We start from the raw sequence: 14,591 nt of genomic DNA on the forward strand, positions 1-14,591 counted from the left end.
TTTCTGAGAACAGGGTAGGTCAAATTAAATATTATGGGGCAGGAAAAGGCCTGTTCACTGTACTAAATCACAAAACACGAGAGAAACGAAATTGCCAATGAAAATGTCAAAATTCTTCCCAAGTTATTTTTGCACTTGGATCTTCTGACATGTGCTGAATAAAACACCAGCAGATAGTTAGAAATCCCACATGTTTATTAGCTATCTATAACACTTTTAGACATTTTTTTTCTACTCTAACATTGGAACAATCTTTCATTTGAAATTCCAGCGTTGCTGTACACACATTTTCTTTTTGTATTATTTCATGCCCATGTATGCTTTGGACTGTGAAGAAAATCAACAAACCTGAAGAAAACCCACGCTGGTGTATGTTATTAGTGATCCACGTAATGAAACTTCCTAAGAACTGAGTGGACAGAGGTCTACATGGAACTGTTCCATTTTTAGAGTGCACTTTCTAGAAAAAAATGTGTAAAATAGAAAATGTACAAATAAAAACAGAGTTATCTGTGTGGAGTGCTCTTGCCTTTAGAGCACTGGATAAATAATCCAGGCAAATGATGGAAACTTGGAGTGATTTGAAAGATTTACCTGGTATTGTGCACTAGCTAAAATACAAAATACAAGCAAGGGATAACTCTATTAGACGCATTTGAAGGTAAGGTGCTGGAGCTCTGGACACTGGGTTTTTGTTTGATTCATGACACTCATTCATTCATTTTCATTCGTTTCTTTATTTATTTCGCACATGGCTGTGCACATCTCAATTAGACAATACGTTAAAAGAGACAGATGTTACAACACGACCATTATTGAAAAGGAGCAGGATATATATATATATATATATATATATATATATATATATATATATATATATATATATATATATATATTAGGGGTGGGCCATTATCGGCGTTAACGAGCTGCGGCAAAGCCAGACTCTTATCGCGCGATAAAAAAAAATGACGCCGTTAATCTATTCTCAAAGTTGGGTTGGGATCTGGGTCTATACTAAGTAAACTATGATGACTTTCACATTGCGCGGATGGATACCTGGTTGGCGCGGATGTGTACTCGGCGCAGATCATCGTACGTATGGACGGACGCCAGGCTCGCAGAGTTTAATGTTCCTCATGCAGCCGAAGAGTCGCACCGTCGCCACCAGCAGCGCTTCTCCCTTCTCATCGCGCGGGACAAGTACATAATTTATGTACTTTAACCAGAGTTTAATCCATAAATCCGACTTTCATTCTTTTTATTTTGTTTTGTTTAGCCCCAACATTTCCAGCCGGGCTTTCCCCGGGCCACACTTCACCGACCGCGGCTGAAGCAGCGCTCGGATGTGAGAAAACCGAGACAAGACTTTCTCAGACTGGTGCGGTTTACAACTAAGTTTAGCTATTTTAGCAGCTGTTTATTGTGATAAAGGGATAAATTGTTTCTACAGGTCGTTGTTCATGTGGCTTCGACTCAAATTTACCTGTAATAATAAACGTTTTACTCATAAATTTTTATATTTATTTAGAAAAGTTGAGCTAGGATAACTCCCCTTGCCGTTTTCAGAGACAACAACAGCAACAGTTGGCTTCTGCTCATACAGGTGAGCTGTGGCATCATTTCCAGCTCTCGCTCCTATTCACCAGAGGCGATCCTACATGCAAACTAAAGGGGGCATTGGAAGGGCACCCCAGAAATTTAACCCCCTCCCCAGGCCAGATAGTTTCTGTGTGTGTATGTATGTCTGTATGTATGTATGTATGTATGTATGTATGTATGTATGTATGTATGTATGTATGTATGTATGTGTGTGTGTGTGTGTGTGTGTGTGTGTGTGTGTGTGTGTGTGTTTATATATATATATATATATATATATATATATATATATATATACTTTTTTCTTTAGCAGGCCATATTGTGTAGAAGAGAAGAACTGGTTTTGTCACCAGACAATGTGAACAAGCTGGTCTGCTTGAGTGACTGATGGAAGAAGGAGAAATAGAGCTTGGACTGATTGACCAAATGCTACTGACTGTAAATAGTTAATCATGACCTATTCTGTTGACCTACAGTGCAGAATTTGTTGAACTGAATAAACAGCTATTAAACACAAATACTTATTGATCATTATTTATTTTCATCATCAGTTATCGTAGTAAAACTGCTTTATCAGTCTGTGATGCATTACTGAAACAAGAAATATGCCTCCATTCTCAAAGACTTGCTTTTATTCATTATCTAGGTAGCACACACATATGCCTTTGGCAGAATTTGAATGAGCCATTTTAATCTAGATTAATCTAGATTAATTCCAAGATTACAGTGAGATTAATCTAGATTAAAAAAATTAATCTATGCCCACCACGAATATATATATATATATATATATATATATATATATATATATATATATATATATATATATATATATACACATATATATATTAGGGCTGAGACTTGATTAAAATTTTTAATCTAATTAATTACAGGCTTTGTAATTACTTAATCTAAATTAATCGCATTTTAATCGTTCAGGAAAATGTGCTCTCAAAGTAAAACTTATTTAAAATTATGAGACAGAGAATCAAACATTAGACATGGTTATTACTGTAAACTAAAGCTTTTAATTAAAAAATGCATTTTAATTATTTAAATGTCACTGTGTGATATGAAACAAAACCCAAATCAACTAAAATTTATAATTACAAATAGAAAACACCTGCAAAGGGTTCCTGAGCCTTTAAATAGTCTCTGTCTAGTTGAGTTACTGAAATAAATTTGACTTTGCACCAGATTCTAATTTGTCCAGTTTCACTTGTTTGTTTAATTGGGAGTTTTTATTAGCATTTCTACTCATAATGTAGTAAAAACACATAAATAATAATCCTTCAAAATGACAGTAGAACAGGCACAAATATGATCTAGGACTTAAATGTACTAACTTTTAACACCAGAGCAGGCATGGCATATTCTGAGAATGATCAGGAACACTAACTGGTTCCAGTTGGATAACTGGAGGTTGATGGGATGATAAAAGATCATGGCGAGGAAACAATGATCTGACGAACAGGTGAGCCGACCTTCCTTACATGGGAAGTCCTGATGTCATGTTAAGAAGGGGATGCTGCAGACCCACAGATTCACGCCTGCAGCAGCGAATCTGGTGTGATCTCCAGCCTGATCACAACTTTCTCGTTCCTCACTGCCCCTGATACACTTAAGCATCCGCCCCTTAGCTGATGACGGCTTCAACACACCTCGCAGCTTAATGATAGTAATGCATGCGATGTTTAGACAGTGACTTGTCTCAGAAACATATAATTCCCCGACAGAATTGTTTAGAAAATCTTCAGAAAAGTTTCAGAGTGTTTCTGTTTTAACTTAAACTTCTGTTTTCAACTTTAAGACACGTTGTCTGTGATTGTTTACAGAGTAGTGAGAACACGGAGCGTTCTCCTAGCGGCAGCCAGGTGCCTCTCGTTCGTCTGACTACTTTCATAAACTACTGTTAGGGTACAGAATTACTCTGTCTGGTGCTTTCAGCGCTGCACAGATGTTACGTAAATGTTAAAAATATAGCTAACCGCAACTTTTGCAAAGTTCCCATTGCCACCGGGCAGCCGCAGCAGAGACGATCTCTGAAAAATGTCCGCGACACGGACTCCGTTGTTGTCTGGAAGTTTTTTTTTTCCAAGTTAAGAAAAGAGGCGGACGTGTTTCCTAAATCCTGCATCAGTCCAAGCAAGGCAACTTCTTTCTGTTTTTATTCCGTTTTAGTAGCCATTAGCACTGCGCATTGTTGTGTGTGTCAGTGATATTCAGTCTACGAGGAAATTGTGCAATGACAAAGGTTCCGCCGTGCGTGAAATGCAAGCTGCGATTAAATGCGTTAATTTTTTTAACGCGTTATTTTTTTCTAATTAATTAATCGTAATTAACGTGTTAAAGTCCCGGCCCTAATATATATATATACATATATATATATATATATATATATATATATATATATATATATATATATATATATTTATTTATATTTATATATATATGTATACTGTATATATATATATATATATATATATATATATATATATATATATATATATATATATATATATATATATATATATATGAGGGACTGTCTCAGCTGTTATTTTCGTTGAATGTGCACATACAGCATGCGCGCCTCATGCACGAGCCTACTATTGAAGCTGCCGTTACGCTTTTGGCCTGAGGGGGTAATCACAAGCATAAAAATTCAAAACTCCGTAAAGTCCCTTTAAGTGAAGCAGGCAGGTCGCGCTGGAAAATTTTGTTTAAAAAGACGTCATAAATTTTTTACCCCGTCATTTTTACTTCTAATATATGAAGTAAAAACTCACAATTTAATTTTCATTCATTTTTCATTCATAGGCACCAGAATGCATTACCTGCACTTCTAATATATACCTCTCAACGTAGGACTCTTTCATAAATGTACTTGCACACCAGTAGTTTTTACGGTTATTCATGGGGCAAAATCTCCGACATTTTTGGAAAAAAAAAAAAAACATCTTACAGTAAAAGCAGAGCATCCAGTCCACCTTTCCAAATGCGTAAAATGTGCGTCACAGCCGCTCGGCGCGCCGCGCGCACCATCAGATACGTCAGCCCAGACAAGAGCAGAGCAAATAGAGAAAGAATAGAGGATAATTCTGTCCGGATGTGGATGGAGATTACATTTTACAGCAGCCTGATCATCATTTAAATACGTAAACCATCACCTGTCTTCTAGACCATGCTATCAGCATTATTTTAATTGGTGTGTGAGCATTTGTGTTTGCGTGTGTGTGTGTGTGTGTTTTCCACATCAAAAACTGGTCTAACCAACCAGACCAGCATGTCCAGTAACATATTAATATTGCAATTAAACAATTTCACTTCATGTAGACTAGGAACATTTCACCTGCCATGGCCCGACTGCTTCTGCTCCACATAAACTTTGTGTGTGATCAAATGTCTCTACATGTTCTTTCTGAGCTGAAGAGGCTATTCTGCCTCAGACTGGATGCGTCATGCGTCTCCATATTAGAGACAGGAACAAGCGCTATTCAGCCAAAGTTTCATAATCAGAGAACATTTTTCCAAGTAACACATCCCTCTGAGACCGGGTTTCCAGAGCGCTTCAGTGGGAGGAAATCTTACCGCATGCGCCATGGTTCTGCACTGCACTGCAAACCCCTCTGCAGATCTTCAGCTCACCGTCCACCGTGTGCGCTCCGATCCGCGCTGAGCACAGTGTCCAGTATAAAGCTCTGATGTTCTGATGGGAATCATTTCTTGATTGATTGAGTTACCTCTGCGATGTGCATAACGATTTAAATGTCAGCTCATCTTTGTGTGCATCAGTGTGTGTCAGGGTAATTCTTTCAAAACAACCAACATCCTTGAGTTTATCCGTCAAAATAAACAGTCAAATGGAAATATCTGTGACCTGCCATTTAACTTTTGCCTTCTTGTGAAGATTGTTGCAAAAAGAAACAATTAAACTTGATTAACCCCAGAGCCATGCGCACTGTGCTGTACTCCGTGGCTGTAAATGAGGGAAAACGATTAATCGGATCCTTTTCTTTTCAACATGGTTTAATGTAAAGTTTCATTCAGTACAAACTTTAGTTACACCAATCTAACGATACAGAGCCTGGATTTGTATTCTGAACAGTTTAAACATGTTTAAAACTGAGACATGCGTGACTCGTCTAAAATTCGCACCTGCTCCGCTATTATGGAAATTAAACTAACAAGATGAATAACATAAAATTATTTTAGGCACAGACAACATCCTCCACACTTTCGAAAAGCTTAAAACGCGCCCGGTTCTCCGCTCTCCCATCGTGGTTTGCTCCGTTTCCTGTGATGCTGAAAAGCTGGTTTCCCTCCAATAGCGATTTTCATAATAACATGAATCACATCATGTAATACCTCGTTGGAAAGCTCATTTCATGTACTTGTAGAAACCGTTGGAATTATTTTAATTGGATTAGCCATTCAGAAGTTATCACGCGGAGAATCTCTCATGTCCTCTTTTCTGTCTCAGACATGCTGACTCTGCTCAACACGCACTAACCACGGACTCAAATGTGAATGTAAACAAATGCTCTGATATTAAAATCCATCCAGCTGACGTGATGCAGGCAGAATAAAAAACTCACAGCTAGATGAGCGCAGACTCCTGCCGACAAGTGAAACACCGGTTTCAGTCGTCTCCATGGTGACAGATTTAGAGCGACAGCAGGGCCAGCCAATCACACGTTGGCATGACGCGGCAGAGCTAATCAGTGAGCTTGTGGGCGGATCTAAGGGTTCAGCTTGAGGAGGCTGCCTCCACATGGTCCTAGTGCCTGACCGGTATCTAAGTATGACAGTTTTTGACAGTAAAATCTGACGGAAGACCGAAAAAAGGGCACTTTGGGCACTTCGGACAAAAGGGGCAGGTGCAGGGGCAGGAATCTCTGCAGCAAAAATGGTCTGAAAGAGGGACGACTATCTGGTAACAGATGTTTTTACATTTTTTTAGAGATGATTGGAGGTAGTGCCCGGCTGTATTTTGTCTTTAGCCAATCACAGTAACTCAAATGACGTATACCATCTGCGCCTGGAAAACAACAACTCGCTCAAGCTTCATTCGTTCATTCACGCTGCAATTACCATGTCTTTGGGTGATTTCTGCCGGTTTTGCGAGAATATGCTCGTGAAGGATGTTTTAAGTCACACAGTTATGTTATTCAAACCTGCTAAAGCGTAAATTGGCACGGCCATGCTTGTTTTGCTTAGCCGGTTGCTTGTGTCACACCCTGTCCTGTCTCCCCATTATGTTCAGTCATGTGTCCCTGCCTCTCATTTTCTAATCACCCAAGCTCCCAGCCCTCATGTATTTAAACCCTCTCAGTTCTGTGTGTTTTGTCAGTTCATTGTTTCATTGTCCTGTGTGTCTCATGAAAGCCCCTTGAATGTTCTGGTCATTTTGCCTGCCTGCCTGCTTCCCCTGCACTTGGATCCTCACCTCTGCTCCACTCACCAGCACACATGACAGCAGGATACTATCGTCAAACTTAACTCCCACCCTACAGCACAGTGCTGACACACGATTGGTCCGGCCTATTTTAGGCCGAAGGTCGGACAATTTGCACTGGAACAGTACAAGACGGATTTTCCTGAGTTTGGGAAAACTCCAAATCTCACAAGAATTCATCTTGCAGCACAAGGTTAGTTTTTTGGGCTTTGCAAAAAAAAGAAGCGAAGGGTCTATTTAGAGCTTCTTCTTTGATTTCACTCCTCAAAAGCACAGCAGGTCTCTTTAAAGTGTCAGTGTGTATTTTTCAGGCGATAGGGGGCAGTAGATACCTAAATCGTTGCAAGCAAGCAGTATTTTAGTGTTGGAGTAAGATCTTACCAACAGTTGCCCATTAGGGTCAAAAAGCCCTGGGGAGTACAAACTATAGCAAAATAACAAGCACATCAGACTCCCTTTCATTGGCATTAAGCGAAGAGGTAAATGTGTAAAACAACAACATTTAAGAAAGACAAAAGCTTTGTAACCGTTTGTCACAAATCAGTAAATGCATTTTTCCACATGGTCTCCCGTAGAAGGAAACATGGCATCTAATATGGCGTCGCCCAGAGACTTAGACCTGCTCCCATGTATTTAAGACCAGATTTTTAAGGTTATATGTTAAAAAGCTGCCAATATTTCTTAACCACTGGCAGGGGTGGACAGGGACCAAAATTCGGCCCTGGCATTTTTACAAAGAGTCCCCAAACTCTCCCCATTGGGAGAGCGGTGGTGGTGGGGGGTGTTGCCGCTTGCGGACTCGTCTCTAGGCCAAATGTGAGATCTAATATGGACTGGGACTGTTAAATTTAGAAGCAGGGCCAGGCCGATGCGACCGGGAGCCCTGGCCTTCCAGATCAGCTCATTCTCCACGGGCGGTGATCAGCGGGACATTAGCTACATGCTAACACAGTAAAACAACTCCTACGTCATCATTCCACTGCATTTTTCTTGCCAAAAATACCTGGAAAAACTCTGCTAGCTTCAGGTTACCATGTAGCTAATGTTCTGCAGATCACCAACTGTGGAGTAGTGTCAGACCAAGCTGGGCAGGCGGCCCACCGGGACAGTGCCAGAATGCCAGATAGGCCAGTCCACCCCTGACCACTGGTCATCATTTCATTCATTTTCAACAACATTTTGATGGGTGTTTCCAGAAATAAATGGTTAAAAACTACACAATGTCTCTTTAAACAGATGTTACCGGGTGACCTTCATCCCTGTTTAGTCACTTAGATGAAGGAAAGGCTGCCTACAAATGCTGAATACATGAAACTTGTTCTTGGGATCTTTTAGTGGAGGTTACATCTCCAAATTTTAGCTGTGTGTGCACCAACTTCGAATTTGCTTCAAAATGTTAAGATTCCATTGCTGTTTGTGGCTTTTTATACTAATCTTATGTATTTTTGTTTCTTCTCTAAGCAGTATTTTGCCATTATTTGTGTTTGTTGACCTAATTTCATTTTTCTGTTTCTCTCTTTCCCTCTGACTTCAGCGGCCAAGTACAACGGTGAACTTTACAACAAACATCGACTCATGGTGGAGCTGCCAATGAAGGGTGGCCTTCCTTTGCTGCCAATGGGAAACTCCAGACCCTCTATGGGTAACATGTCTTCAATGACTCCTTCGTTGGCCACCAATACCATGGCTTCTAACCACATGACCTCCAATCCCATGAACCCCACCATCTCACAGATGACCCCAATGACATCTATGACACCAATGACATCGATGACTCCCATGACATCAATGACAGCCATGACCTCACACACTCCAATGACCTCCTTGACTCCCATGACCTCCTTGGGTCCACTGACTCCAGAGCCTGTGGCCACCTATGTCACTGAGATGCCAAACATCTCCTCAGTCACAAGCCTCCCAGCAGAGAGGCACATAGTTGGTGTAGGAGGACTCAAGCCAAATGGCCAAAAACCCAAAGGCAGCCATAGTCATGTTGCCCACAGCTCCCACAGCTCCCACACTTATTCTCACAGCCACAGTAGCAAGCCACCAGGACTTGGGGCTACTTCCCTGGCACACATGGTGGGGACTATGCCAGGCTGCACATCCCTGGGCATCTCCAGGGCTGCTGAGACCTCCTTTGGCTCAGGCTCAGCTACAATGGGTCGGCCATTGGCCTACAGTTCCAACACAATCACAACTGGGCATGCAATGGGGTTTGGGATAAAGGGCTGGGACGGGACTGAGACAGTGGGCAGGAGGAAGAGCTATGGGCACAAGAGGCCTCAGTGTACCGTACTGGAACCAAATCAGCTCCACAGCACCAGAGGCCACAGCCACAGCCAACACTTTCTCCCCACACAGCCCTACTTTGTGACCAACAGTAAGACAGAGGTGACTGTGTGAGAAGGGAAGAAAGAGATGAAAAACGGAACAAAGGATGCATGTGGAGTGGTGACACATGTAATCTCTGAAGGGAGACGCCATCTCCCACAATGTTCAAAGTTGCAGATCTGCTCATGTGTTTGTGTGACGAAGTGGAGGCTCATTGCTGTAACGTGTCTGAGTGGTCCTTGCCTTGAAAACAGAGCTCACCAACTATATCACTCAACTGATCTTTGTAGACAAGACAATGGTTTCCAAGGCTGGTGTTACTGAGTACACCTTAGTGAAGTTAGGCTGTTGCCTCACAGCAAATATTGTCTCTGGATTGATGAGTACGTCTGAAGATTAGGAGGATCAAGCAGATGTTATGTGGGGTAAACCAATGATGATTCATTGGGATGGCTAATAAAAACCAAACCTCAGAAGCAATACAACTGATCAAACATGAGAAATGCAGAACGGTCACCCAAAAATATTTCAACAAAAGGTTTCCTGATCTGTTTGATACAGCAGACTGGAAGGAACCCATCATTATTCAGACTCAAAATTAACGAGGGCTTTGATACACATGATTATAGAGCTGGGATTTTAATTGCACACAGGCTTTGTGCTGTGGCCCCTCAGAAGCACCTTTTTGAGCTCTGCAGTTGAAGGTTGCCATCTTTCACTAAGTTCAAAATCAGAGAGGAAGTCCATCACACTGGCTTTGATGACTTCATGATACATGCCTGGAAACTTTAACGATGGGATTGTTAAAAAGCCTACGACAAAGTGCACCAATAAAGGTTTCTGAATGATGGAAATACCTTGTTAGCAACTCAAAACAAATGTGTGCGCTTTTCTCTCATTGAAAATCTTGCAAACTAAATGTTTTATGTTTAAATGAATTGAAACAATAATTGCACAATTAATCAGTCAAATGATCGATTGATGTTTTCATGTTTGTACCTTAACCTCGCATGAAACAAACAAAAACAGCAGGCCAGTCTTCTGCAATAAAGAGGGGTATTTCTGACATTTCTGAGTAAAATACATTTTCCTTAATTCGAAAAAGAGATGATATTTAAGAGGTAATGCCAGCAGTGAAGAAACCAACTACTGGCCATTGTAAACATCACCCAGTGGTGCTGTTAGAATAGCTCGAATAATTGTCCATTTGTGTGTAATTGTAAAGGATGCTGTAGGAGAAGAGTGACACAAATTAAGCAAACAGTAAAAATATTCTCTATAGATTCTTTATCCCTTCTTCCCCAGGGCCGTAACAAATTTTTGTCTCTTGTGGTTGCCTAGGTAAATCAAGGTATCTGGGATCAATTCATGATGGCTTTTCTTAAATGGATTTGACTCAACAAAATTAGACTTTCTGGAATCAAAAACTTGAAGATACATTGTCTCGACGTCATCCAAAAGGTATGCTAGGTTTAAAAAATACAAACTACTGAACGTGTTCTAAGGCAAAATACATGATTTTTTTTGTAATTAAAGGAGGACTTATATCTAGTTGACAAAATAAAAAATATTTAGGCAATGCACTGCCACAGGGAGCTAAGCTTGATCAGATCATTCAATGCACCTAAAAATATCACAACCAGCTGGAAAAATTTCTGTGGGTTACATGACTCAAACATAAAAATAAATCTGTGTCTGACAAATAGGCCAAATCTTTGAAGGGCTTCTTCAAGCCTATCTGCATGTTTTTGTCGGCAGTGTTCACGTTAGCTTCTGCAGCAACGACTGTGACCTTGTCATCGACAACTGCTGCTTCCACCTCTGTTGTTTGAAATCCAGGTTCCAACGTGTTTTTCTATTTTTTTGGGAAAGTAGTGATGCACAAACAGCTGCTTGTTGGCTCAGATAAGGTACACAAACAAAGATATGCTGGGAGGACATTTGTGAAAAAAACAAAACAAAAGGTGTTAATAACTCATTTTTATAGCTTAAGAGAAAGAGGTGCACATGACAATCTGAGAGAGAAAAAGATGTTAAATTATGATGTGAATACCAGTGACACGTTTTACTGTCAGCACCACTTTCTGGGTCCAGACTGCGTGAAGATTTGAGGTGCAAAGGAGCACCTAATATCCCAGCTCCTAAATCAGAACTAAGTCGGCTGAGCGGGAGATAAGGGGGTCTTAAAAGAGGGATGTTTTTTGCCTAATGCTGTGCAACACCCTGCTGCCTTTGAGGGTCACACGATTAAAGAACTGAGACCCGACTGAAGGCACAGAACGGGATTTTAAAACTTATCCGAGTAATAAAAACGTGTCATTTATACAGAACGCCCACGACAAACACATTCACACTTACACACACACACACACACACACGCAGTCTCAGAATATTTTACAGGGTGGGCTCTGCTTCTCTTGCGTTCCCACAGTGCCAAGCGGCAGGTGTCATCACAGCAGAGAGACAAAGAGTCGGTACTGTTACTGCACCTGTTGTACGAGCAGGACTGTGAAACTCCAGATCTTGGCCCTTTGTAGCGATTACTGATAAAATGCTTTTTATACCATATAAATATACATAGCCTTTCGCTCTTGTTCTATATTCCTTTTCACCCTCCTCTCTCTGTATATGAAGGGAATGTTCAGAGCAGAAATATGAGAAAGAGAAATAAATCGTTCTTGACATGGGGGAGCACAGATGTATGGAAACGATGAAGGTGTGTTTTCTCGTGAGAATTGCTAAAGCAGGAAAATTAGAGCGATTGCTCTTATGGAGTAAATATTTGTTTTTGTACCGTAAAGTGTTCTCTTGACAGCTGCACACATTTTGCTGCTTTAAAGCGACAGTGTGTATTTTCCCTGGCGATAGGGGGCAGTACATACCTAAATCATTGCAAGCAAGCTGTATTTTTGTGTTTGAGTAAGACCTCACTAACGGGTGGCCATTAGGGTCAAAAATCCTTGGGAGTGCAACCTCCAGCAGAATGACAAGCACATCAGACTTCCTTTCATCACTGGCAACAAGTTAGGAGGAAAACGTGTAAAACAACATCTATGAATGGTGAAAGTTTTGTAACCATTTGTTACAAATCAGTAAATGCATTTTGTCCTCACAGGCTTCCGTGGAAGCAAACATGGCATCGCTCAGAGACTTAGACCCACTCCCATGTATTTTAGACCAGATTTTTATTGTTATTTGTTACAAAACCGCCAATACGTGTCAACAACTGGGCATCATTTAATTCACTTTCAATAACATTTTGATGGATTTTTTCATAGATTAATGGTAAAAACTACACATTGTCACTTTAACATTTGCCAAGGCTGTGTTTGTATGTGAATCCAACTTTGGTATTGTCTCTGAAAACACAAAAACCCCAAACAAAGTCATGTGATTTATAACCTGCAAAATTTATTTGGATTCTATAGAAAAGGGAAGGAAAAACTCCCCTGTGGATTTATTCTTCTCTCCACTGCTTTTGGTATTTAATTTTTCCTTTCCCTGACAGATTGAAGGCTTGGCTTGTGCCCAACTTGAATAAAAGGTCAGAGTTTTCAGGATGTGTCTGATCAGAGTCAATTGACTTAATCCAGCAAGGCAGAAATGGTGAAACGTGGCAGCCCTTCCCTTTGCCAGCTGCCACTGCCTCATCTTTAGTATAGCTCTGCAAAAAAGACCACAAACAATAAGCAGGCTGCAATGTAGAGACGCCTTCTTCACAAAAATAGAAAAAAACTTTGTCATTTAGTCTTAGTGTCAAAATACCCCTGACAGAAAACGATTGGCTGGGCGGCGGTCGAAAGGGTCAGAACCACAGATGAGTGGGTTCAGGAGGCAGTCATGTCTGACATTGTTCATCAGGCAGCCAGACAGAACACCACAACACAAAAAAGAACACAGGTGTGACAAAACAACACTACATATTCTTGTTTAGCTCAAAACCATGTTTGAATAAACCATGGTTTTTCTAGTAGCAACCTTATAAGCCGTCACTGTAAACGTAACATTTAGAGAAGCAGAAATAATCACATTTGCTTTGTTATTTGTGTTTGATTCATGTAAACTTGCAGCAGAGTGTCAAAGCATCCCTGTCAAAAACTGGTCACATCATTTAAGCCTTTTGTTGTTGATTTGTTGTTGACCGCGTCAAATCAAAGGCTTAGTGCATGCTGAGGACCTGCACTTACACTGTTAAAACGATGGTTCCGCTTCATGAGTGGGCTCCTGTAGAAAGGTTAGGATTAACGTGTTGTAAACAGCCCTGAGTTTAGAGAAACAGGTTTATTTTCACCAGACAGACATGCTTTCAGATAGCAACAGCTAGTCACAAGCTAACGGCTAGTTAGTGGCTAACAGTTAGTCACAACCAGGCATAGAATATGAATTTAGGTGAAGTAATGCAAACATCATCAAAACACAATGATGTCACACACTGTAATAAACAGGCCAGAATAACTTAAAAACAAAAGTTCACCGGCTGCCTATAAAACGTCTATCATGTCAACTTAGTCTCTTTCCGGAGTATTTCTCTTATCCGATGGCTCCATCTAGTGGCTGACAAACATATTTCGCAAATAGTTTCTCCTTTCATTTTTTAAGATGGCGACTTCACATTTCTTGTTTATTAATGTCCTTCTGTAGCCGACAAACAGAGCTAAAACATGTTTTTTATGAGTATTATTCTCATGTCATGCTGTGTTCTCATATATTTATATTTTAGAGACTTGTCCGTGAAAAGTTCATCAAATCTGCCATCGGCCGAGGTATTCCTTAAATAAATGCTATTGGTTAGTTCTGGTTGGCGCTCAGTTTCCTATTGCATGGAGCTCTGCGGGGCAGGGGCATGCTAAGCGAAAAATAAAAAGACGCATTGCTTACATTATATCGCAGTATATGATCACTTTTATGGGGTGGATGAGATCTGCCTGGAGTTCCTTAAGGCTCTGGATGTTGTGGGGCTGTGTTGGCTGACGCCAATATCGCGTGGACATTGGGGCAGTCCCACTGGACTGACAGACCGGGGTGGTGGTCCCCTTATTTAAAAAGGGGGACCGCAGGGTGTGTTCCAACTACAGGGGGATCACACTCCTGAGCCTTCCTAGTAAGGTCTTTTAGGGGGTTCTGGAGAGGAGGGTCCGTCGGATGGTTGAACCTCAGATTCAGGAGGAGCAATGTGGTTTTTGTCCAGGCCGTGGAACACTGGACC

At 40.8% G+C, this 14,591-nt stretch overlaps 1 protein-coding gene across 2 annotated transcripts in view; it reads left to right on the plus strand.

Moving 5' to 3' along the window:
- shisa9a (shisa family member 9a) overlaps positions 1-9,593 on the plus strand; it is a 94,246-nt gene extending 84,653 nt beyond the window's left edge. For both annotated transcript variants that reach the window (XM_015963690.3, XM_054749013.2), the window contains exon 4: positions 8,586-9,593. In XM_015963690.3, the coding sequence (XP_015819176.1) occupies positions 8,586-9,457 (872 nt within the window). In that variant the 3' untranslated portion in view covers positions 9,458-9,593. The remainder of the gene's footprint in view (positions 1-8,585) is intronic.
- Positions 9,594-14,591: the final 4,998 nt, after the last annotated feature.

The sequence above is a fragment of the Nothobranchius furzeri genome, chromosome 16, assembly GCF_043380555.1.
Source record: "Nothobranchius furzeri strain GRZ-AD chromosome 16, NfurGRZ-RIMD1, whole genome shotgun sequence".
Taxonomy (NCBI): domain Eukaryota; kingdom Metazoa; phylum Chordata; class Actinopteri; order Cyprinodontiformes; family Nothobranchiidae; genus Nothobranchius; species Nothobranchius furzeri.